Source organism: Mobula birostris, chromosome 4, assembly GCF_030028105.1.
Source record: "Mobula birostris isolate sMobBir1 chromosome 4, sMobBir1.hap1, whole genome shotgun sequence".
NCBI classification, from domain to species: Eukaryota; Metazoa; Chordata; class Chondrichthyes; order Myliobatiformes; family Myliobatidae; genus Mobula; species Mobula birostris.
The window spans coordinates 201,881,062-201,906,288 of NC_092373.1; the positions used below are offsets into that span (position 1 = coordinate 201,881,062).

A 25,227-nucleotide genomic window follows, 5' to 3' on the forward strand; every position below is an offset into this window, starting at 1 on the left:
TTCAGCATATCCTTTCGAAGATAAGGGGCCCAAAACTGCTCAAAATACTCTGTGAGGGCTCACCAGTGCTTTATAAAGTCTCAACATTACATCCTTCCCTTTCTATTTTAGCCCTCTTGAAATGAATCCTAACATCCCATTTGCCTTACTCACCAGACTTATCCTGCAAATTAACCTTTAGGGAATTTTGCACAAGGACTCCCAAATCCCTTTGCAACTCACATTTTTATATCTTTTCTAGATAGAATAGACAGACAGCATCTTTTTCCTTGGGTTGAAATGTCTAATACAAGAGAGCATGCATTTAAGGTAAGGGGCTAATTTCAAAGGAGATGTAGGGACAAATTTTTTTTCCTCCCGTACACAGACAGCAGTGGATGCCTGGAACAGGATGCCTGGAGTGGTGGTAGAGGCAGACACATTAAGGACTTTTAAGAGACATTTCGATGGACAAATGAATGTGAGGAAAATGGAAGGATATAGACATTGTGTAGGGAGAAGGGATTAGTTTAGATAACCATTTGATTAGTAATAAAATTGGTTTAGCACAACATTGTGGGTGTGAGGGCCTGTTTCTGTGCTGTACTTAGAAACATAGAAAATAGGTGCAGGAGTAGGCCATTCGGCCCTTTGAGCCTGCACCGCCATTCAGTATGATCATGGCTGATCATCCAACTCAGAACCCTGTACCTGCCTTCTCTCCATACCCCCGATCCCTTTAGCCACAAGGGCCATATCTAACTCCCTCTTAAATATAGCCAATGAACTGGCCTCAACTGTTTCCTGTGGCAGAGAATTTCACAGATTCACCACTGTGTAAAGAAGTTTTCCTCATCTCGGTCCTAAAAGGCTTCCCCTTTATCCTTAAACTGTGACCCCTCGTTCTAGACTTCCCCGACATCGGAACCAATCTTCCTGCATCTAGCCTGTCCAATCCCTTTAGGATTTTATACGTTTCAATAAGATCCCCCCTCAATCTTCTAAATTCCAGCGAGTATAAGCCTAGTCGATCCAGTCCTGCCATCCCAGGAATTAATCTGGTGAACCCTCTTTGTACTCCCCCTATGGCAAGAATGTCTTTCCTCAGATTAGGGGAACAAAACTGCACACAATACTCCAGGTGTAGTCTCACCAAGGCCTTGTACAACTGCAGTAGTACCTCCCTGCTCCTGTAATTGAATCCCCTTGCTATGAATGCCAGCATACCATTCGCCTTTTTCACGGCCTGCTGTACCTGCATGCCCACTTTCAATGACTGGTGTATAATGACACCCAGGTCTCGTTGCACCTCCCCTTTTCCTAATTGGCCACCATTCAGATAATAATCTGTTATCCCGTTTTTGCCGCCGAAGTGGATAACCTCACACTTATCCACATTAAGTTGCATCTGCCATGAATTTGCCTACTCACCTAACCTATCCAAGTCACTCTGCATCCTCTTAGCATCCTCCTCACAGCTAACACTGCCGCTCAGCTTCGTGTCATCCACAAACTTGGAGATGCTGCATTTAATTCCCTCATCTAAGTCATTAATATATATTGTAAACAACTGGGGTCCCATCACTGAGCCTTGCAGTACCCCACTAGTCACTGTCTGCCATTCTGAAAAGGTCCCATTTATTCCCACTCTTTGCTTCCTGTTTGCCAACCAATTCTCTATCCACATCAATACCATACCCCCAATACCATGTACTTTAGTCATACTTTATTGATCCCGAGGGAAATTGGGTTTCGTTACAGTTGCACCAACCAAGAATAGAGTATAGATATAGCAATATAAAACCATAAATAATTAAATAATAATATGTAAATTATGCCAGGAAATAAGTCCAGGACCAGCCTATTGGCTCAGGGTGTCTGACCCTCCAAGGGAGGAGTTGTAAAGTTTGATGGCCACAGGGAGGAATGACTTCCTACGACGCTCTGTGTTGTATCTCGGTGGAATGAGTCTCTGGCTGAATGTACTCCTGTGCCCAACCAGTACATTATGTAGTGGATGGGAGACATTGTCCAAGATGGCATGCAACTTGGACAGCATCCTCTTTTCAGACACCACCGTCAGAGAGTCCAGTTCCATCCCCACAACATCACTGGCCTTACGAATGAGTTTGTTGATTCTGTTGGTGTCTCCTACCCTCAGCCTGCTGCCCCAGCACACAACAGTAAACATGATAGCACTGGCCACCACAGACTTGTAGAACATCCTCAGCATCATCCAACAGATGTTAAAGGACCTCAGTCTCCTCAGGAAATAGAGACCGCTCTGACCCTTCTTGTAGACAGCCTCAGTGTTCTTTGACCAGTCCAGTTTATTAAGTTTGCACACTAATCTCCTGTGTGGGACTTTGTCAAAAGCCTTTTGAAAATCCAAATATACCACATCCACTGGTTCTGCCCTATCCACTCCACTAGTTACATCCTCAAAAAATTCTATGAGATTCGTCAGACATGATTGTCCTTTCACAAATCCATGCTGACTTTGTCCGATGATTTCACCGCTTTCCAAATGTGCTATTATCACATCTTTGATAACTGACTCTAGCATTTTCCCCATCACCGATGTCAGTCTGTAATTCCCCAGTTTCGCTCTCCCTCCTTTTTTAAAAAGCAGGGTTACATTAGTCACCCTCCAATCCTCAAGAACTAGTCCAGAATCTAAAGAGTTTTGAAAAATTATCACTAATGCATCTACTATTTCTTGGGCTACTTCCTTAAGCACTCTGGGATGCAGACCATCTGGCCCTGGGGATTTATCTGCCTTTAATTCCTTCAATTTACCCAACACCACTTCCCTACTAATATGTATTTCCCTCAGTTCCTCCATCTCACTAGACCCTCAGTCCCCTACTATTTCCGGAAGATTAATTATGTCCTCCTTAGTGAAGACAAAACCAAAGTAGTTATTCAATTGGTCTGCCATGTCCTTGTTCCCCATGATCAATTCACCTGTTTCTGACTATAAGGGACCTACATTTGTCTTAACCAATCTTTTTCTTTTCACATATCTATAAAAGCTTTTACAGTCAGTTTTTATGTTCCCTGCCAGTTTCCTCTCATAATCTTTTTACCCTTTCCCAATTAAGCCCTTTGTCCTCCTCTGCTGGACTCTGACTTTCTCCCAGTCCTCAGGTGTGCCGCTTTTTCTGGCTGATTTGTATGTTTCTTCTTCGGATTTGATACTATCCCTAATTTCCCTTGTCAGCCATGGGTGCACTACCTTACCTGGTTTATTCTTTTGCCAAACTGGGATGAACAATTGTTGTAGTTCATCCATGCGATCTTTAAATGCTTGCCATTGCATATCCACCGTCAACCCTTTAAGTATCATTTGCCAGTCTATCTTAGCTAATTCACGTATCATACCTTCAAAGTTACCCTTCTTTAAGTCCAGAACCTTTGTTTCTGAATTAACTATGTCACTCTCCATCTTAATGAAGAATTCCACCATATTATGGTCACTCTTACCCAAGGGGCCTCTCACGACAAGATTGCTAATTAACCCTTCCTCATTGCTCAATACCTAGTCTAGAATGGCCTGCTCTCTAGTTGGTTCCTCGACATGTTGGTTCAGAAAAGCATCCCGCATACATTCTAAGAAATCCTCTTCCTCAGCACCCTTACCAATTTGGTTCACCCAATCTACATGTAGATTGAAGTCACCCATTATAACTGCTGTTCCTTTATTGCACGCATTTCTAATTTCCTGTGTAATGCCATCCCCAACCTCACTACTACTGTTAGGTGGCCTGTACACAACTACCACCAGCGTTTTCTGCCCCTTAGTGTTATGCAGCTCTACCCATATCGATTCCACATCCTCCCGGCTAATGTCCTTCCTTTCTATTGTGATAATCTCCTCTCTAACCAGCAATGCTACCCCACCTGCTTTTTTTTCATGTCTGTCCCTCCTGAATATTGAATGTCCCTGAATGTTGAGCTCCCATCCTTGGTCACCCTGGAGCCATGTCTCTGTGATCTCAACTATATTATATTCATTAATAACAATCTGCACTTTTAATTCATCCACCTTGTTACGAATGCTCCTTGCTTTGACACACAAAGCCTTCAGGCTTGCTTTTACAACACTCTTAGCCCTTATACAATTAGGTTGAAAAGTGGCCCTTTTTGATTTATGCCCTGGATTTACCGGCCTGGCAACCTTACTACTTTTTGCTTCTACCCTCATTTTACACCCCTCTGTCTCTCTGCACTTGTTCCCATCCCCCCTGCCACATTAGTTTAAATCCTCCTGAACAACAGTAGCAAATGTTCCCCCTAGGATATTGGTTCCAGTCCAGCCCAGGTGCAGACCGTCCTGTTTGTACCAGTCCCACCTCCTCCAGAACTGGTTCCAATGCCCCAGAAATTTGAATCCCTCCCCATTGCACCATTTTTCAAGCCACGTATTCATCTGATATATCCTCCTATTTCTACTCTGACTAGCACGTGGCACTGGTAGTAATCCAGAGATTATTACCTTTGTGGTCCTACTTTTTAGTTTATCTCCTAACTCCCTAAATTCACCTTGTAGGACCTCATCCCGTTTTTATCCTATATCGTTGGTACCTATGTGCACCACCACCACCACCACTGGCTGTTCACCCTCCCACTCCAGAATGTCCTGCAGCCGCTCAGAGACATCCTTGACCCTTGCACCAGGGAGGCAACATACCCTCCTGGAGTCTCGTTTGCGGCCGCAGAAACGCCCATCTATTCCCCTTACAATCGAATCCCCTATCACTATAGCTCTCCCACTCCTTTTCCTTCCCTCCTGTGCCACAGAGCCACCCATGGTGCCATGAACTCGGCTGCTGCTGCCTTCCCCTGATGAGACATCTCCCCCAACAGTATCCAAAACAGTATATCTGTTTAGGAGGGAGATGACCTCAGGGGACTCCTGCACTACCTGCCTACTGCTACGCTGTTTAGTCACCACCCATTCCCTTTCCGCCTGTGTAGCCTTTACCTGACGTGTGGCCAACTCACTGAACATGCTATTCACGACTTTCTCAGCATCGCGGATGCTCCAGTATGAATCCAGTCGCAGTTCCAGCCGCTCAATGCGGTCTGTCAGAAGCTGCAGCTGGACATACCTCCTGCACACATAGTCGTCAGGGACTCTGGAAGTATCCCTGATTTCCCACGTGCTGCAGGAGGAACAAACCAGGGGGCCGATCTCAGCTGTCATGATCTACCCAATATGCTACAGCCTCGCCACCTTCCTTGCTTCAAATAAAATACCGCAGCAGACCGTTCTCCTTTTAAAGGAACTTACCCGGCCTTACCTCACTTGGAGCGAAGCTTGTCCTCAGCCTCTGCTCGCCGAAGCCTTGAGACAAAGCCTTCCTACTCTGTCTCCCTCTACTCCATCGCCCGCTACAACATCGCCTGCTCCGTCAAACTGCTCTCTTTTAAATACTCCCGCTGCCTCACGGACCGATGTACACGCGCTTGCGCAGTCCTGTCCCGATCAACCGCCGAGAAAAATGGCCGTCTTCCACAAACTGCTCTCTTTTAAATACTCCTGCTGCCTCATGGACTGACGTACACGCGCTTGCGCAGTCCTGTCCCGATCAACTGCCGAGAAAAATGTTCTATGTTCCAACTGTACTGCTGGCATGAAACAATAAATTTCTCATTATATAAAGTGAATATGATCATGGTTGATCTACACTGGCCTCAATTCTTCTTGTGTTATTTCTCCACACCCCTCTACTCCTTGATCTGGCAAATATTTATCCACCTCCACTTTAAATACTTGTTGTAATCCAGCTTTCACCATCCACTCAGGCAGAGAATCTTGGAGATTCACCACTCTCGAGAAGATATTTCTACATACCCCAGTTTTCAATGGCCAGACCCTCACCTTGAACTTATATTCTCTTGGGGAATACAAGTTCAAGGTGACCCCAAGGATCAGTTCTTGCCTCTATTTGCTATTTATATTAACCACCTTCAGGTGTGTGCTCACAGACACCAAGTAGAAGGATATATCGCAATGATAATGTACGACTTATGCACAGGCATACACTGAGTACGTGATTTAGAACTAGTAAATCCCTTGATGTCTACAACTGTAGGAGTGCACTTAAGAGAAGTTTCAAGAGCAAGGGGAGGATAGGAGGTGGATTCAGCAAGCAAGGTGAGGCAAAATCCCAAGATATTCTATAGGTATATTAAAGATTTCTAGGGAGAGAACAAATCTCCTTAAAGATCAGCATGCCATCTGATCGTAGAACCAAAGGAAATGGGAGAGATTTTTAATGAGTCTTTCTCTTCGTTTTTACTCAGGAGAAAACAACGGAACAATGGAAAGAAGTGGGGGAAGCAGACCAAGTGGATTACCCGTTCCTCTGTCCCGTGTTTGGTCACAAATTCTGCATGCATTACAGTTTGAACGTATAGACCCCAAAGAGTGCAAGAACATTTTTTTTTTATATAACAGTGCTGGGAAAGTGGAAATTTGATTACAAAGCAAGACTATAAGAGCTGGGATTGTCGTGGTTAGACCAGAGAAAGTTGAAAGAAAATTTGATAAGTGACATTGCACACTGAATTTATTCAAATAGGTGCATTATTGTTTTTGCTATTTACCACAAGGTCCTCTGTCTTGCTGCTTTCATTTATGGATAGTCCATTCATTTGCTGTTGCATCTGGTTGATGCCTGGCAAATCCCGTTCTGGAATGAACCATTCCTGGTCTTCTTCATCCAGCATTTCCTGAAAACAACGCTCCAAGAATTCTTCCTCCCATAATTCCTCTTCTACCTGTGGACCAGAAGTGTTAACAGTGAATACATATGCTGGCTTATTCAATGCACTGTGACATTCAGGGTGGGCATAACCATCTGCAATTTCTCTAGGAACAAGGTAATCAGAAATCACAGTATAACAAAGCAATAAAATGTCGAAACGTGCTAGTGGAAGGGAAGAAATGGAGTGTTGAATGGAATCATGCATTGATGTGAATTCAGCTCACTTCTGTGAATTGGGATATTGCTGATAGGCATTTGCCCAAAATTCCTTCTTGCACAATGATACCTAGTATACTAAGGAACAGCTTCGTGTGGGAAATAAAAGAAAAAATGGAAATAAACCAGGTTTTGCTTGATGCAACAGACAACAAAAAAAACCTTTAATGGGCAGAGGAGGGAATACTGTATAACTGGTCAGATGACTATATTCTATTTAGTTTAGAAGTACAGCACAGTAACTAACCCATCCCATCCCATCCAACTACACTCCTGTGCCCAATTAAACTACTAATCCATATCTCTTGGAAAGTGGAGCACACAGAGGAAACCCATGCAGTCATGGGAAAAATGTACAAACTTCTTTCAATCAGCAGCGGGAACTGAACCACTAACCACTAAGCTACCGTGCCGCCCTAGGCAGATAACTTCATGGCAAGATAAGAGCAGGTGGTTGTTGAACTTTGATAAGCAGATGGGATAGGAGAGTAGTAATCAAATCACGAACAAGAGAAAATCTGCTGATACTGGAAATCCAAAGGAACACTCACAAAATAATGGAGGAACTCAGCAGGCCAGGCAGCATCTATGGAAAAAAGTATAGTCAACTTTTCAGGCCAAAATCCTTCCGCAGAACTGGCAAAAAAAAACTAAGGAGTAAATTTGAAAGCTGGGGTGAAGGGAGAGAGAAACTCCAGACGATAGGTGAAATTTGGAGGGGGGGATGAAGCAAAGAGCTAGGAAGTTGATTGGTGAAAGAGACAGAAAGCCATGGAAGAAAGAAAAGGTGGCGGGGTGGGAGGGAGGAGGAGCACCAGAGGGAGGTGATGGCAGGCAAGGAGATAACATGAGAGAGGTACTGCTTCCAGTGGCAGGAGGACTGGTAACTAAAGGACCACAAACAATGAAAAATCCAAGACATTAATAATTTTTCCAGATCAGATCAGGGTTGCAGAAGCAGATTCATAAATAACTTCATAAATGGGAATAAATGGGAATGCAGCAAACATTCCAAAAGAAAAAGGACAGGGAATCTGAATACTCTATAGCTCAGGTCCTAGAATCAGAGATTTATAGAAAGTAAGGCATCTATTCAACACATCACATTAAATTCAAATGAAAAAGAGAGACCCCATTCTCATCCACAGTCTTGTAGGCCATTGCACTTCACTTTGGGCTTTCGGTAGCATTGAATTCACAGTTTCATAAACTTCCCATTTTTGTGTTATATTTTTCTTGATAACCATCGGGGTACTGAGTTAGATGTTCCTTAACTTCTGACTAATTTTTTTGGACTGAATCTTTATGATATTGTCCTTGAATATCTCTAAGCATATTAACATACAATTATCTTCAAAGTAGCTATTTACAGTTCATCTTTCCAGTAAGATTTAATTTTATTTATTTTGAGGAATATCACAGTTTATGCCCTGCTGGACCTTCCAGCTGCACTGCAACCCTGATTTAACCCTAAACTAATCACAAGCCAACTTACAATGACCTATTAACCTACTCGGTACATCTGTGGACTATAGGAGGAAACCGTAGGACCTGGAGAAAACCCACGCATTCCATGGGGAGGGACATACACAGACTCCTTACAGAGGATGCCAGAAGTGAACTCCAAAACCTGAGTTGGAATAGTGTCACGCCAGTACACACCCAGATGCAGCAGCCACTGCTTGGCCAATCAAAGGTGTTTTTTTTTATATAAAGCGTCTTTTTTATGATTGTAAGACGCTGCTGGACGTGAAGAACTTCAAGTACCACAGGTCTACCCAATCAGCGAGTTGCTCATTGGCGGAGGAGCTGGTCTTGGTGCAGCACTGCCTCCTACAGAAAGATGGCAACACACAAAGGCGGTGTTCAGTTTAACAGCAAGAGATTTTCTTGGACATTTTTCTCGTGATCGCAAGACCCTGTTGCACATTGGTAATGTAGAATATTGCAAGTCTGGTTCACTGGTTTATTGGCAAGCTGGGGAGCTACATGGCCAGGGCAGTAATGCAGTCTCATGTCACGGTGTCGCCTGCTACTGCTGCCCAGGAGAGGAAATGTTGGAGGTGGAGTGGCTGGATTGGGGGCTGGTTTCCGCCCCAGCCTCCCACCATTGGTGTTGCCCTCCAGTGTTCACTCAGTGGAAAACAAGCTGGATTGTGTTGATTTGTAAATTGCTGCAGGCTTATTCTTGCTGACAACATCCATGGACTTAAGAACTTGGGCTATATTATGTTTTTTTTGCGTACTGTACATTTACTGCCATCTTATATATGCTATACATGCCTTGTACATGACTGTTGGTACTGTGTCTTGTACCTTGGCCCCAGAAGAATGCTATTTCATTTGGCTGTTTTCATAGGAATTCATGCATGGTTGAATAACAATTAAGTGTGAACTTGATTCACATGAAATAAATGTGCTGGATCAAGTTTGGCCTGGATTGCACCTTCTACAGAATATAAAAACATGGAATGTTGAGGCTTCAAAAACTATTGGTGAGGGCTCACTTGGAGTATTCTGAGCAGTTTTGCGACCCTTATCTCAGAAAGGATGTGCTAACATTAGGCAGGGTTCAAAGGAGGCTCACGAAACTGATTCCGGGTTTGAAAGGCTTGTTGGATGAGGACCATCTGATGGCTCTGGGCCTTAACTCACTGGAATTCAGAGGAATGAGGGGTAATCTCAATAAAACCTATCAAATATTGAAAAGGCCTCAACAGAGTGGATGTGGAGAAAATGTTTCCAACAGTGGGACCAGAGGACACAGCCTCAGAATAGAACGAAAATGAGGAGGAATCTCTTTAGCTAGAGAGTGCTGAATCTGTGGCATTCATTGCCACAGGCAGGTGTGGAGGACAAGTAATTGGGTATATTTAAGGCAGAGGTTGATAGATTCCTGATTAGTTAGGGCATGAAGGGACATGGGGAGAAGACAAGATTGGGGGTAAGAGGAAAATTGGATCAGACAATTTGGACTTGATGGCCCAAATGGCCTAATTCCGCTCCAGAATCTTATGGTCTTTTTCCCCACACTATCTCGTTGAAGTTGTACAGTTCCCACTGATTTGGAGAGACTGCTGTTGCAACCATATCGAGAGGTCTACACCTCTAACCCAGCCAACTCTTATCCCTTCTGACGCTCATGCTTTCTTTAAAGCTTTCCCAGTATCTCTGCCTCCAATGATATAAAAAACAGCTTAAATAAAATCTTTTAAAGGTACAGGTGCACATTCCTTCATCCGAAATTCTGAAATCCAAAAAGCTCCGAAAACTGAAGTTTTTTTTCGCCAACAGCTGACTTCACTCAGGTGTGACGTGGCAGCCACTAGCAGAGGCCGCCAGACGTCAGTTGTGGTTCGGCGCTTGTACTGGTTGCACGTGCATTTGCTGTTCGCTGATATTTTGTGTTCACTGTTGACTTTGTGTTCAATTTCACTGTGAAAATGTCAAAAAGAGCAATACCCCTATGGGTAACAATGAGAAAAAGAGAAGGAAGCATCTATCATTATCAATAATGCAGAAAGTGGAGCTATTGCAGAAGCTTGATCGTGGTGTGTCTGTGCGGCATCTTACTGAAGAAAATAGTGTCGGAACTACAACTGTATATGGTTTAAATAAAGAGAAAGACAAGTTACTGAAGTTTTATAGTGACAGTGATGTCCTACATTTATTCCACTAAGTCATTTACCATGTGTTTGATTCGGTTCGTTTGAAGCTGTATATTTTTATGTTTTATTGAATGTTTCTGTTGGAAATAAATTTTTTCTTGTCAATATTCCCTAAACAATACAGTATAATAACTATTTACATAGCATTTACATTGTATTAGGTATTGTAAGTAATCTACAGATGATTTAAAGTATACCGGAGGATGTGCGTAGGTTTGGTGTGCCGCCGGGCCCTAAACTCCACCGCGCTGTGACAGGTTAACTAAGGGACTTGAGCATAAGTGTTTTTTTGGTATGGGGGGGTGGGGGGCGGTCTGAAATCCGAAAAATTCTGAATTCCAAAATGCAACTGGCCCCAAGGATTTCGGATAAGGGATTGTGGACCTGTAATAAATTAAAAAGCATGGCATAAATTAATTAAGAACATGAGTGTTAATTCATGAATGGGAAAATACATTTGCTTTGCTTACTTTTAAGGAAGTCAGGTGGACTATACCGAACACAAACAAGAGAAAATCTGAAGATGCTGGAATTCCAAGCAACACACACAAAATGCTGGAGGAACTCAGCATGTCAGGCAGCATCTATGGGAAAGAGTATAGTCGATGTATCGGGCCAAGACCCTTCAGTGTCCTGCTGAAGGGTCTTGGCTCAAAATGTTGACTGTACTCTTTTCCATAGATGCTGCCTGGTCTACTAAGTTCCTCCAGCATTTTTTGTGGACTATACTAATTGTAGCCATTGATTGTGGACTTCACAATCAGGAGAGGGAAGTCGGGAGAACACACACCAGTTCTCACCAAGGTATCATCAGGGGAAAAGGTGAGCATCTTCAAGTTCCTTCGGTGTCAACATGCCTGAAGATCTATCCTGGGCACAACATATTGATACAATTACAAAGAAAGCATGTTGGTGGCTATATTTCACTAAAAGTTTGAGAAGATTTGATATGTCACCAAACACTCAAGCAAAGGGAGGGGGGAGAAGATGGCGGCGCGGCCACTTCGGTGATGAATATCTGTTATTTGTCAAGTAGGGGATCATGCACAATCCTGATTTGATGGAGACAGACGTGAGAGCACAGCGGAACATCTGGAAAACTTCTGAAATGTCTGCTTTGCTACCGCTGCTACTGTGTGGTAACTGGCATCTCTGGAACTGGAAGCCTCGAAATCGTCGGCTTTGCGTGTTTCAGCGGCCGGGGAGAGGTCGAAGGCGCTCAGGAGGCTATATCAGAGAGGCTGCTCAGAAGCTCGGAGTTTTCCTACGGATGGACTCGGGGTCGGCTGCTTCCAAGGTATTGGCAAGTTGACGGTGCCTGGAGGCTTATGGCAGGGAGTTGCCGCCTGCTATCAGGGACTCAGGAGTCAATCGACTCGGGACTTTGAGACTTTTTTTTTAATATTGCGCCTATGGTCTGTTCTTTGTCAAATTATGGTATTGCTTTGCACTGCCGTAACTGTATGTTATAATTATGTGGTTTTGTCACTGTTAGTCTTTGGTCTGTCTTGTTTTCTGTGATATCACTCCGGAGAAACATTGTATCATTTCTTAATGCATGTATGCATTTCTAAATGACAATAAAAGGGGACTGAGTGTTCTCATAATCTAAAAATCTAAAAAATTTGTAAACATGGAGAGTATTCTGACTGGTTGCATCACCATCTGGTATGGAGGCAAAAATGCATAGAATCAGAAAAAACTTCAGAGGGTTATAGACTGAGCCGGCTCAACTGTCCCCACCTTCAAGGACATCTTTAAAAGGTGGTACCTCAAGAAGGTGGCATCCATCATTAGGATATCCAAGATATGCCCTCTTTCTTTTCTTTTTAAATCTTTTTATTGAATAAGTATACAAAAAGGTAAGCCATATAGGCACTAATACACTGTTAGAATATAATAAAATTACAGGAGATATTAATACAAAAAAAAATACAATGTAATTTAAACATAACATACCAAGGTAACATAATAGTATACTAATTTTTATATATATCAATAGAGAAAAGGAAAAAAAAAACCCCCCAAAAAAAAACCACCATGCAACTAACTAAAAGCAAAGCAAAGCAGTGGGCTAACTTGAAACCAAACAGAGTTAAAAAACTTAAAATCACGTCCTCAATCCCGACCTCCATTAAAAACAGTAAAAAAAAAACAAGAAGGGTATATATTACATTAAATGAAAATATTGAATAAAAGATCTCCAGGTCTGTTCAAATTTAAATGAAGAGTCATAAAGATTGCTTCTAATTTTCTCCAAATTCAAGCATAATATCATCTGAGAAAACCAAAAAAAGGTAGTTGGAGCATTAAGCTCTTTCCAATGTTGTAAAATACATCTTTTCGCCATTAAAGTCAGGAATGCAATCATTCTACGGGCTGAGGGAGAAAGATTACTGGAAATTTTAGGTAGTCCAAAGATAGCAGTAATAGGGTGAGGAGAGATATCTATATTCAATACCTTGGAAATAATATTAAAAATGTTTCTCCAAAAAGTTTCCAGAGTAGGACAAGACCAAAACATATGAGTTAAAGAAGCTATCTGCCCCAGACATCTATCACAAAAAGGATTAATATGAGAATAAAAGCGAGCTAATTTATCTTTGGACATATGTGCTCTATGAACAACTTTAAATTGAATTAGGGAATGTTTAATACAGATAGAGGAAGTATTGACTAATTGTAAAATCTGCCCCCAGTCATCCACGGAAATAATAGATCCCAATTCTTGTTCCCAATCTGACCTAATCTTATCAAATGGAGCTTTCCTAAGTTTCATAATAATATTATAAGTAATAGCCGATGCACCTTTCTGACATGGATTAAGGTTAATTATAGTATCTAAAATGTATGTAGGAGGAAGCATTGGAAAGGAAGAAAGTATAGTACTTAGGAAATTTCTAACTTGTAGATATCTAAAAAAATGTATTCTTGATAAATTATATTTATTAGATAATTGTTCAAAAGACATAAGGGAACCATCTAAAAATAAATCCAAAAACCGTGAAATACCCTTAGTCTTCCAAATTTGAAAAGTATGATCCGTAAAAGAGGGAGGAAAAAATATGTTACCTAAAATAGGAATCGCAAGCCCAAATTGGTTAAGATCAAAAAATTTTCTGAATTGAAACCAAATACGTAAGGTATATTTAACTATCGGGTTAGACACCTGTTTAAGGCGTTTCAAATCAAAAGGAAGAGAGGAACCTAAAATAGAGCCAAGTGTATAGCCCTGAACAGATTGTAATTCCAATGCTACCCATTTAGGAATGGATAGTATATCCTGGTCAAGTAACCAAAATTTCATATGTTGAATATTAATTGCCCAATAATAAAATCTAAAGTTATGTAATGCTAAGCCTCCATCTCTCTTAGCTTTCTGTAAATGTATTTTACCCAGTCTCGAGTTTTTATTTTGCCAAATAAATGAAGAAATTTTGGAGTCAACTTTATCAAAAAAAGATTTTGGAACAAAAATTGGTAATGCCTGAAATATATATAAAAATTTTGGCAAAAAAAACATCTTAACTGCATTAATACGACCAATCAAAGTTAAATATAAAGGAAACCATTTAGATGAAAGTTGAATAATATGGTCAATTAAGGGTAAAAAGTTAATCTTAAATAAATCTTTGTATTTACAAGTAATTTTAATCCCAAGATATGAAAAATAATTATTAATCAATTTAAAAGGAAAGTTATGATATAAGGGAAGTTGTTTATTAATCGGGAAAAGTTCACTCTTACTAAGATTTAATTTATAACCTGAAAAAAGACCAAATTGTGCTAATAACTCTAAAACAGCAGGGATGGATTTTTGGGGATTAGAAATATATAAAAGTAAGTCATCAGCATAGAGTGATATTTTATGGGACTTTAAGCCCTGAGTTATCCCAGTAATATTTGGAGATTCTCGAATGGGAATTGCAAGAGGTTCTAACGCAATATTAAATAATAAAGGACTAAGAGGACACCCTTGTCGAGTACCTCGAAAAAGAGGGAAAAAAGGTAAGCTTAAAGAGTTAGTACGGACCGAGGCCACAGGAGAATGATATAACAATTTAATCCAGGATATAAATTTCGAGCTAAAATTAAACATTTCAAGCACCTTAAATAAATAAGGCCATTCTACTCTATCAAAAGCTTTCTCAGCATCTAAAGAGATAACACACTCAGGAACATTTTGTGAGGGGGTATAAAGAATATTTAACAGTGTGCGAATGTTATAAAAAGAGTAACGACCTTTAATAAAACCCGTTTGGTCTTCTGAAATAATAAAAGGAAGTACTTTTTCTAATCTATTTGCTAATAACTTAGAAAAAACTTTAGAATCAACATTTAATAAAGATATTGGTCTATAAGATGCACACTGAGCAGGATCTTTATCCTTCTTTAATATTAGAGAGATTGACACTCTATTGAAATATTCAGGAAGTTTACCAAGTTTTAATGAAGCCTCAAAAACCCTACAGAGCCAAGGGATTAATGAAAGTGTGAAACATTTATAAAATTCTACGGTAAACCCATCAGGGCCAGGAGCTTTCCCCAAATTCATAGAGAAAATAACATTCTTAATCTCATCCGTGGTAATGGGAGTATCTAACATAGAAGACATATCCTGTGAAATCTCAGGGAAGTCTAGATTATCTAAAAAATCATTCATATATTTAGAATCTGGAGGAGACTCTGATTGATATAAGGAAGAATAGAAATCACAGAAAGTTTGATTAATCCCCACATGGTCAAGGATCAGTCGGTCATTTTGGTTATAAATCTGATTAATTTGAGATATAGCATAATTAGACTTCAGTTGATTAGCCAACAGTTTGCCAATTTTGTCACTGTGTACATAAAATTCACTTCTTGTTTTCTTTAATTGGTTTACAATCGAGGACGAAAGTAATAAACTGTGTTCCATTTGAAGTTCAGTTCTTTGTTTATATAACTCCTCAGAAGGAGCTATAACATATTTCTTATCAATTTCCTTAATCTTGTCCACGATTACCAACTCCTCCTGCTTCAGCTTCTTCCTCAAAGCAGCAGAATACGAGATAATCTGACCACGAATATAAGCTTTAAAGGTATCCCAAAGAATGTTCACAGAAATATCCTCTGTAGTTAATTGTAAAAAAAAGATCAATCTGTTCATTCATAAAGTTAACAAAGTCCAAGTCCTGAAGCAACAATGAATTAAAACGCCATTGTCTATTATTTTGTGTATTGGCCTGAATTTTAATAGAAAGCTTAAGTGGAGCATGATCCGAAATGGTTATAGAGTCATAATCACATTTAATCACTGAAGAAATAAGACGAGAATCAATAAAGAAATAATCAATTCTTGAATAGGAATGGTGAACATGTGAAAAAAAAGAAAAATCTTTTTCCTGAGGATGCAAAAAATGCCAAATGTCCGTCGACCCAGAATCAGAGAGGAATGAATTAATAAAAGTTGCAGATTTATTAGGTAAGGTCCGTAGAGGAGCCGAACGGTCCAAAGTTGGAGATAAACAGGTATTAAGATCTCCGCCCCAGATCAATGAAAACTCATTCAAATTCGGGAACTGATTGAATAATGATTTATAAAATTCCGGACAGTCCATATTAGGAGCATAAACATTAACCAAAACTACCTTTTTATTAAATAGTAGACCACTAACCAATAGAAATCTACCATTTGGATCAGAAATAATAGCATGTTGTATAAAAGTAACCGAGGAGTCTATAAAAATAGAGACCCCTCGAATCTTAGCATTGGATTCCGAATGAGACTGTTGTCCCTTCCAGAATTTAAAAAAACGTAGTCTGTCCCCCCTCCGCACATGGGTCTCTTGTAAAAATAAAATTTGTGCTTTAAGTCTCCGGAACACTTTAAAAACTTTTTTCCTTTTAACAGGATGATTAAGACCATTAGTATTCCAGGAGACAAAATTAATAATAGACTCCATAAACCCTAAAGTCAACCCGCATCAAGGAGGATTGACGATAGGCTCGACCCACGAACCCGGAAAGGGAACAGAACAAATAAGAGATACCGGGAAGAAGAACGCAACCAATACTTCAATAATGTACATAGCTCAAGAAGAAAGAAACTAAAACGTGAAGCCCCTCCCACCACCCCCCACCCCATGACCCCAAGGCTAAATCTAACGCAGACCAGCCCGAAAGAAGCAAGCACTAAAACTACCCCCATGACTTCCGGTATACGCTCCCTAAAAAAAGTGTAAATATAAAAAAAGATCAGCTAATTATAAAACAGTAAGAGAATAAATAAAGGTAACTCAATTAAAACAAACACATAATATAACAGAGTAAAAGCCAGAAAATATAAAAAAAACACATCAAACCCCAGACCCTATAAGTAAACAAAACAAAAAAAAATGAGATTATTAACATAAACTAGTTATGAAAACCTACAAAACAAAGTAGATTTTTAAAAAACTACAAAATTTAAGGCCACAAAGGAAATATGTAAAATGACGGTGAGGGAATAACCACCCAGAATCCCCTGGGAAAAAGAAAGGAATGACGCAGTTAAAAGGAAAGTTTAGCAACCATATTAACTAATCAAAAATAAACTTTTCTGCCCATATAGGACAAAAAAAAATTAAGACTGACAAATTCACAACCTCCGCTCAACGGAGATAGTTAAAAATTACGATTAAGATGTTGAAGGTGAAAATTGATCCAGATAACTCTGGGCATCCGAAGGAGATTCAAAAAGACGGAGGGCTCCATCCGACGTACGAATCCTTAGACGTGCCCTCTTTCATTAATACCATTAGAGGTACAAACGCTCACTCAATGTTTTTGGAACAGCTTCTTCCCATCCGCCATCAAATTTCTGAACAATCCACAAACCTGTGACACCACCTAACTATATTGTGAGTGTAAGGGGGTTCTTCTTTTATGTTACTGCTAAGGCTAATAAAATGGCTTCTTTGTTATGTTATAATAAAATGGCTTCTCTGTAATGTTAACTGCTGAGTTAATGGTAGCAGCTTGTTTAGGTTATAATTACTGATAACGGGAATTGTATTCATTTGCTAACCAATTAGGATAGACGATATTCTTTGTGTGTCTGTAGGCTATTGTTTTCGTGGGCTTTGGGCAGAAGGCGCGATGGGGACAGAGAGAGGAGACGTGATGAGTGATGCTGTAAGAAGGGCGAGGATCGGACCCAAGAGGGAGTCTGAGGCCCAGGGCTTTTCGGGAGGAGAACCAAAGAGGAATGGTGGAAAGAAGACTCCATTAATTGAGCTCCAACGGTTGTGCACAAAGTGTTTGAACTTTGATAAGCTTGGCACCTTTTACTTTCCTTTCATATTGTATCTCTGTTAATTACATAGTTCAGGTAAGATCTATAAAGTGTAATCTGTAAATCGTACATTGTGTGCTGTCTGTTAATTGGCGGTGTGGGGTACATCACACGGCATCCACACAAACTTGATAACCCAGTTTGGCGGGGCCGAAGGCTGCTCCCCCAGACAAAAGCGAGCTGAGCGAGCCTGAGGCTTACCAGGAGGTTACATGAGCAACACACACAAAATGTTGGCGGAACTAGCAAGCCAGGCAACATATAAAGAGTACAGTCAACGTTTCGGGCTGAAACCTTTCGGCAGGAAGGGTTCACTTTTTGCACTACTTATATATTTCTTATTGTAATTTATAGTAACATTTTATATATTACACTGTACTGCTGCTGCAAATTTCATATGTGTCAGTGATAATAAACCTGATTCTGATCCCACCTGCCTGCCAGCTCATTAAGACTGCCAACCACTACTGGATTCAGTACTGCATTCAGCATTCACGAGGGAAATCATATGCTTCACTCCCTGACCTCCAGTACATTCCATGCTTCTATGCAGCAGTATTCAGGCCTAAAGACCAGGATGTGCAAACTGCAGCTAATTTCCAATTCTCTGCCATAGCACTGACTAAAGATCAGAGCAGGGGCCTGCTAGATTTACGGGAACATTGTTTAGGGAGCCAAACTGTGCATCCCACAAGGAGGCAAATGACTGAAAAACTCCACGGTAAACACAAAAGGCACACATGATCATCACTGACAGCCTTTCAGATTGTATTATGTATTTGAAAGGTTTAACAGTTCTTTGGGTAGCCTGGTTACTGTGACATCATGCCATTTTTCAGTTCATTGGAAGCTATTTTGAGAAAACTCTAGTGCTAGACAACCTCAATTCCTGCAGTCAAAGCAGACAAAAACAACTTAAGGCACAGTGCCAATCTGTTAACATTTTGAATGAGATTCACTGATCTCAAAATGATGACAATCTCTTAAGCTACTAATATATACAGTTCAGGCAGGGCAATGCCAAGTGATGGAGAATGCTTCTTTTCTGGATATGATTATTTTCTGGGCTGGCCCCTCCGGTTGGTGCTGTCCTCCAGTGTTTGCTCAGTTGAAGGCAAGCTGGACCAGGACAACATGCTGTGCACCATCAATCTATAGGCCATACTACTCAGGGACTTGGGCTATATTATTTTTTGTGGCTGTATACTTTTCTGCTATCATAACTATATGTGCTATTTGTGCTGTCTGCTCTATACTAATCGTACTGTTTTGCACCTTGACCCTGAAGGAACGTTGTTTGTTTGGCTGTACTCATTTGTATGGTTGAATGACAATCGAACTTAAACTTCCCCTTCGCAGTTACACACAGTACAAAGCACCAAAGGTAACTTTAAATAATGAAAAACCATGAAGTGTCAAGCAATAGCACCACAGTAAAGAATTCCATCATTCTAGACTATGCTAAAGATGTAACTCAGTGGGAGTGTGCATGCTTTGCATGTAGAGGCCCGATTTAATCCATAGCGTCCTCATCCTAGTTAGTGTGAATTTATTGGGAGCATAGCAGTGCAACTAGTAGAGCGGTGTTCCACTATGCAAGAGACCAGACTTCATTCCTGTCCTTGGGGGCTGTCTGTAGAGTTTGCACATCTCCATCAGGCAGAAAACAGAAAAGCCTCAAAAAACATACCACCCGATTCAAGGCCAGTCTCTACCCTGCTATTGAATGGCTCCCTAGTATGGAAAGATCGAATCTTGACCTCACCATGTTTTGTTAAGATTTTCGATGTTAATTGTCCACTTGCACTGCACTTTCTCTATAACTGTTGCACTTTATTCTCCTGTTAATGCTTTACCTCATACTACCTTAATGCACTGTTTAATGAAATGATCTGTATGAACAATATGTAGGGCAAGTTATTCATTGTACCTTGGTACATGCAACAATAAGAAACCAATTCCATTTTCAACTCCCTGTGAGCACATGGGTTGGTAGGTAAGTTGGTCACTGTAAATTATCCCGTTCTATAGCACCTGCCTGGTAAACTAGCCTTATACAAATAAGTATTGAGCCAACATTACATTAAAAACAGAAAATAGAAAGTGCCTGAAAATCTAAGCATCAGGGGAAAGAAAAAAAGTTGACATTTTAGATGAGGGATCCTCCATGAGACCACGGAAAGAGAGAAATAAGATAGTCTGGGTAGAGTGAAATCTGAATGAAAGAAAACTCTTTGCTTAGTTGAAGAGGTGCGGCAGGTGGAAGAAGGTTAAGCTGTGGTTCTGGTATACTGGGACATCCCCAGCAGACCAAACGATACTGAAAAATGTAATTATAGTTTGCTTTCAGTAATATGAAGCTGCACTTCAGGGAAGTCAAACACAAACACAAATAGACAAACACAATCTGCCTAAACTAATAACACACAAACAATTGTACTTCTCATCAAAACTGTTTAAATGGTGCACTCAGTAATAGCCAAGGTTCAAAAAAAGTATATGAACCTCTAGGGTAATGCCTTCTACGAGAGCTATTTGGGGTCAGGTGTTCCAATCAAAGAGACCAGGTGCGGGTTGTAGAGGAACCCTGCCTATAAAAAAAAGACAAAGTCAGGTTACTGACAGAACTTGCTCTTCTCAGAAAAAATCTGTTAGTGTGCACCATGCCTCAATCAAAACTATTTTCAAAGGACCTTAGAAGAATTGTAGAGATGCACGAAGCGGGAAAAAGACTAAAAAAGCGTTTATAAAGACCTGAGTGTTCATCAGTCCACAGTAAGAGAAATTGCTTACAAATGGAGGAAATTCAGTACTGTTGCTACTCTCCCTAGGAGTGGACATCCTGCAAAGATCACAACAAGAGCACAACGTGCTATGCTGAAGAAGGTGAAAAAGTACCCAAAGGCAGGAGCAAAAGACATGCAGAAATCTCTAGAACTTGCTAAGGTCTCTGTTCACATGTTCACTTTTTGGAAAAACATGGAACAAGAATGGTGTGTTCATGGAAGGACACCACAGAGGAAGCCACTGCTCTCCAAAAAAAAAATTGCTGCACGTCTCAAGTTTGCAAAGGAACACTTGGATATTCCACAATTCTTCTGGGACAATGTTCTGTGGGCAGATGAGACAAGAGTTGAACTATTTGGCAGAAATGCACACCGCTATATTTGGAGTGAAAAGGACACCACACTTCAAGGCCAAAACCTCATCCCAACTGTGAAGCATGGTGGAAGGAGCATAATGATTTGGCAAACACGAGGAAATCTGCAGATGCTGAAATTTCAAGCAACACACATAAAGATTGCTGGTGAATGCAGCAGGCCAGGCAGCATTTCTAGGAAGAGGTACGGTCGACATTTCGGGCCGAGACCCTTCGTCAGGACTAACTGAAAGAAGAGCTAGTAAGAGATTTGAAAGTGGAAGGGGGAGGGGGAGGGGGAGGGGGAGATCCAAAATGATAGGAGAAGACAGGAGGGGGAGGGATGGAGCCAAGAGCTGGACAGTTGATTGGCAAAAGGGATATCAGAGGATCATGGGATAGGAGGCCTAGGAAGAAAGAAAAGGGAGATGGGGGGGGGGGAAGCCCAGAGGATGGGCAAGGGGTACAGTGAGAGGGACAGAGGGAGAGCAGAATGGGAATGGGACATAGAATTAAAACATGTGGCCACTGGGAGATCCTGCTTTCTCTGGCGGACAGAGCGCAGGTGTTCAGCGAAATGATCTCCCAGTCTGCGTCGGGTCTCGCCAATATGCAGAAGGCCACATCGGGAACACCGGACGCAGTATATCACACCAGCCGACTCACAGGTGAAGTGTCACCTCACCTGGAAGGACTGTCTGGGGCCCTGAATGGTGGTGAGGGAAGAAGTGTAAGGACATGTGTAGCACTTGTTCCTCTTACAAGGATAAGTGCCAGGAGGGAGATCAGAGGGATGGAGGGGGGAAGAATGGACAAGGGAGTCGCATAGGGAGTGATCCCTGCAGAAAGCGGGGGGAGGGGGGAGCAAAAGATGTGCTTAGTGGTGGAATCCCGTTGGAGGTGGCGGAAGTTACGGAGAATAATATGTTAGACCCAGAGACTGATGAGGTGGTAGGTGAGGACAAGGGGAACCCTATTCCTAGTGGGGTGGTGGGAGGATGGAGTGAGAGCAGATGTGCGTGAAATGGGAGAGATGCATTTGACAGCAGAGTTGGTGGTGGAGGAAGGGAAGCACCTTTCTTTAAAAAAGGACATCTCTCTCATCCTGGAATGAAAAGCCTCATCCTGAGAGCAGATGCAGCGGAGATGGAGGAACTGCAAGAAGGGGATGGCATTTTTGCAAGAGACAGGGTGAGAAGAGGAATAGTCCAGATAGCTGGGAGAGTCACATGTCTATCCACGGCCTCCTCTAGTGTAAAGATGAAGCCACACTCAGGTTGGAGGAACAACACCTTATATTCCGTCTGGGTAGCCTCCAACCTGATGGCATGAACATCGACTTCTCTAACTTTCGCTAATGCCCCACCTCCCCCTCGTACCCCATCCGTTATTTATTTTTATACACACATTCTTTCTCTCACTCTCCTTTTTCTCCCTCTGTCCCTCTGACTATACCCCTTGCCCATCCTCTGGGTTTTTCCCCTCCTTGTCTTTCTCCCTGGGCCTCCTGTCCCATGATCCTCTTTGCCAATCACCTGTCCAGCTCTTGGCTCCATCCCTCCCCCTCCTGTCTTCTCCTATCATTTTGGATCTCCCCCTCCCCCTCTCAAATCTCTTACTAGCTCTTCTTCAGTTCGTCCTGATGAAGGGTCTCGGCCCGAAACGTCGACTGTACCTCTTCCTAGAGATGCTGCCTGGCCTGCTGCATTCACCAGCAACTTTTATAATGGTTTGGGGCTGCTTTGCTGCCTCAGGGCCTGGACAGCTTGCAATCATTGAGGGAACAATGAATTCAAAATTGTATTAAGACATTTTACAGGAGAACATCAGGGTAGCAGGGTCACCTGAAGCTTAATAGAAGTTGGATGATGCAACAAGACAATAATCCGAAACCCAAGAGTCAATCAATAACAAAATAGTTTAAAAAGAAGAAAATGTGTGTTTTGGAATGGCGCAGACAGAGACCACCAGACCCTGTCCCAATTGAGATGCTGTAGCATGTTCTGAAGAAAACTATTCATGCAAGGTATCCCAGAAATATAGATGAAACGTATGTTTTATATCGAGATGGAAAGGAATGTTGCATCCGGAGTTTCTCCGGTTAGCGGACGATTTCCCTCCACGCATCTCTGACGTAGTGAGGAATCGCATACGAGGCAAGTTACAGCAGTTTGCCATTGCCTTCTGCCGGGTGAGTTTCCAGAGATCACCAGCTCATAACCCAGCATGGATAGAAAGCATGCAGGGGAGCCGGCTGGCTGAATTCGAACCCGGGACCTTTCGTCCCGAAGTCCGATGCTGATGCCACTACGCCACCAGCCAGGTCTATAATCGAGATATGGTCGAAAAATCCTCCTCGCTGTTATGCATGCCTGATCAGCAGCTATAGGGAACACTTGAAGGTTATTGCTGCTAAAGGAAGTTCTACCAGTTATTAAATACAAGGGTTCACATACATGTGAATGATTAAACACATGAAATACATGAGAAGTACAATTGTTGGTGTGTTATTAGTTCAGGCTGATTGTGTTTGTCTTAGATGAAGATCAGACCACATTTTATAAGTAATTACTCCAGGAAAGCAGGTAATTCAAAGGATTCACAAACTTTTTCTTGGAACTGTATATCCAAAAGGAACATGGCCAACAGGATATCGTAGCGGTTAGCATTATGCTAAAACAGCAATCCGGGTACATTTCTGCCCCTGTCTGCAAGGAGTTTGTACGTTCTCCCCCTGACTGTGTGTGTTTTACTCTGGATGCTCTGGTTTTCTCCCACATTCCAAAGACATAACGGTCAAAAGGTTAATTGGCAATACAGGTGTAATTGGGCAGTGCAGGCTCATTGAGCCAGAAGAGCTTGTCATGATATTCCAAATAAGCAAAATTTTCATCTATGATGAATGTTTACAATAAGGTATCCCAAGGAGCTTCATGGCTGCATTTAGATTTTTTTAAAGATTAGATTTATATGTCATTTGTACATCGAAACACATCATTTGTGTCAACAACCAACATAATCAGAGGATGTGCTGGAGCAGCCCATAAGTGTTACCACGCTTCCAGCACCAATATAGCAGACCCACAACTTGCTAACCCCAATCTGGATGTCTTTGAAATGTGGGAATCTTTTCATTGTACCTTGGTATATGTGACAATAATGACAATAAATGGCCTTAAATTGTCCATGTCCATGTCAGCTATGTTGCTCACCAAGCTAGTCCCATCTGCCAATGTTTTAACTCCAAATATCAGAGGAAATTTATGATACAGGTGGCAGCCATGTGACCCCTCTTCACCTTGCAATCAAAGTGCACCTTCACACAAACATTTTACCACTAGGAAGACGATAAAACATCACTGCCTTACATCCATTGAATGCACCGAGGGAATCTGCTTATGCACAATTCATTTCGCAGAACAAAGTTACTTCATTATTTCCTGCAAGGTTAAGAGTGTAAAACAAGACCTAGTTTTCCAAAAGGAAAGACAAATACAATTAAAAATACATTGTATGTTTTCTCTTCCTTTTAAAATTGTAAGCCAACAATAAAACTAATGTGGGGTAGCACATTCTTTCAACTTTCTCTTGACAAAAGCATTTTCCCAAAATAATCAGCAACTTCTTTGAAAGATGTGTTGCATTATTGAAATTGCTGACTGGTTCAGTTCCAAAGTGTTAACTACATTTAGTGAATCTACTAAAACAGCAGTCCCCAACCACTGGGCCATGGACTGGTACCGGGCCGCGAGGAAACGATATGAGTCAGCTGTACCATTCCTCATTCCCTGTCACGCACTGTTGAACATAGGGTTGCCAACTGTCCTGTATTTGCCGGGACATCCCGTATATTGGGCTAAATTGGTCTGTCCCATACGGGACCGCCCTTGTCCCGTATTTCCCCTGCTAAGGTACAGCATTCCTATGAAACCTTTCGTGCCGAAATGGCGTAAAGCGAAGAAGCAATTACCATTAATTTATATGGGAAAAACATTTGCGTGTTCCCAGACCCAAAAAATAACCTACCAAATCATACAAAATAACATATAAAACCTAAAATAACACTAACATATAGTAAAAGCAGGAATGATATGATAAATACACAGCCTATATAAAATAGAAATAATGTATGTA

The 25,227-nt window shown here is 41.4% G+C and overlaps 1 protein-coding gene across 1 annotated transcript in view; it reads right to left on the reverse strand.

The window, feature by feature from the left end:
• Positions 1 to 25,227, reverse strand: part of paip2b (poly(A) binding protein interacting protein 2B) — a 122,628-nt gene that overhangs the window by 19,543 nt on the left and 77,858 nt on the right. The window contains exon 3 of the mRNA XM_072256770.1: positions 6,595 to 6,768. Coding sequence (XP_072112871.1) covers positions 6,595 to 6,768 — 174 coding nt within the window. The remainder of the gene's footprint in view (positions 1 to 6,594; positions 6,769 to 25,227) is intronic.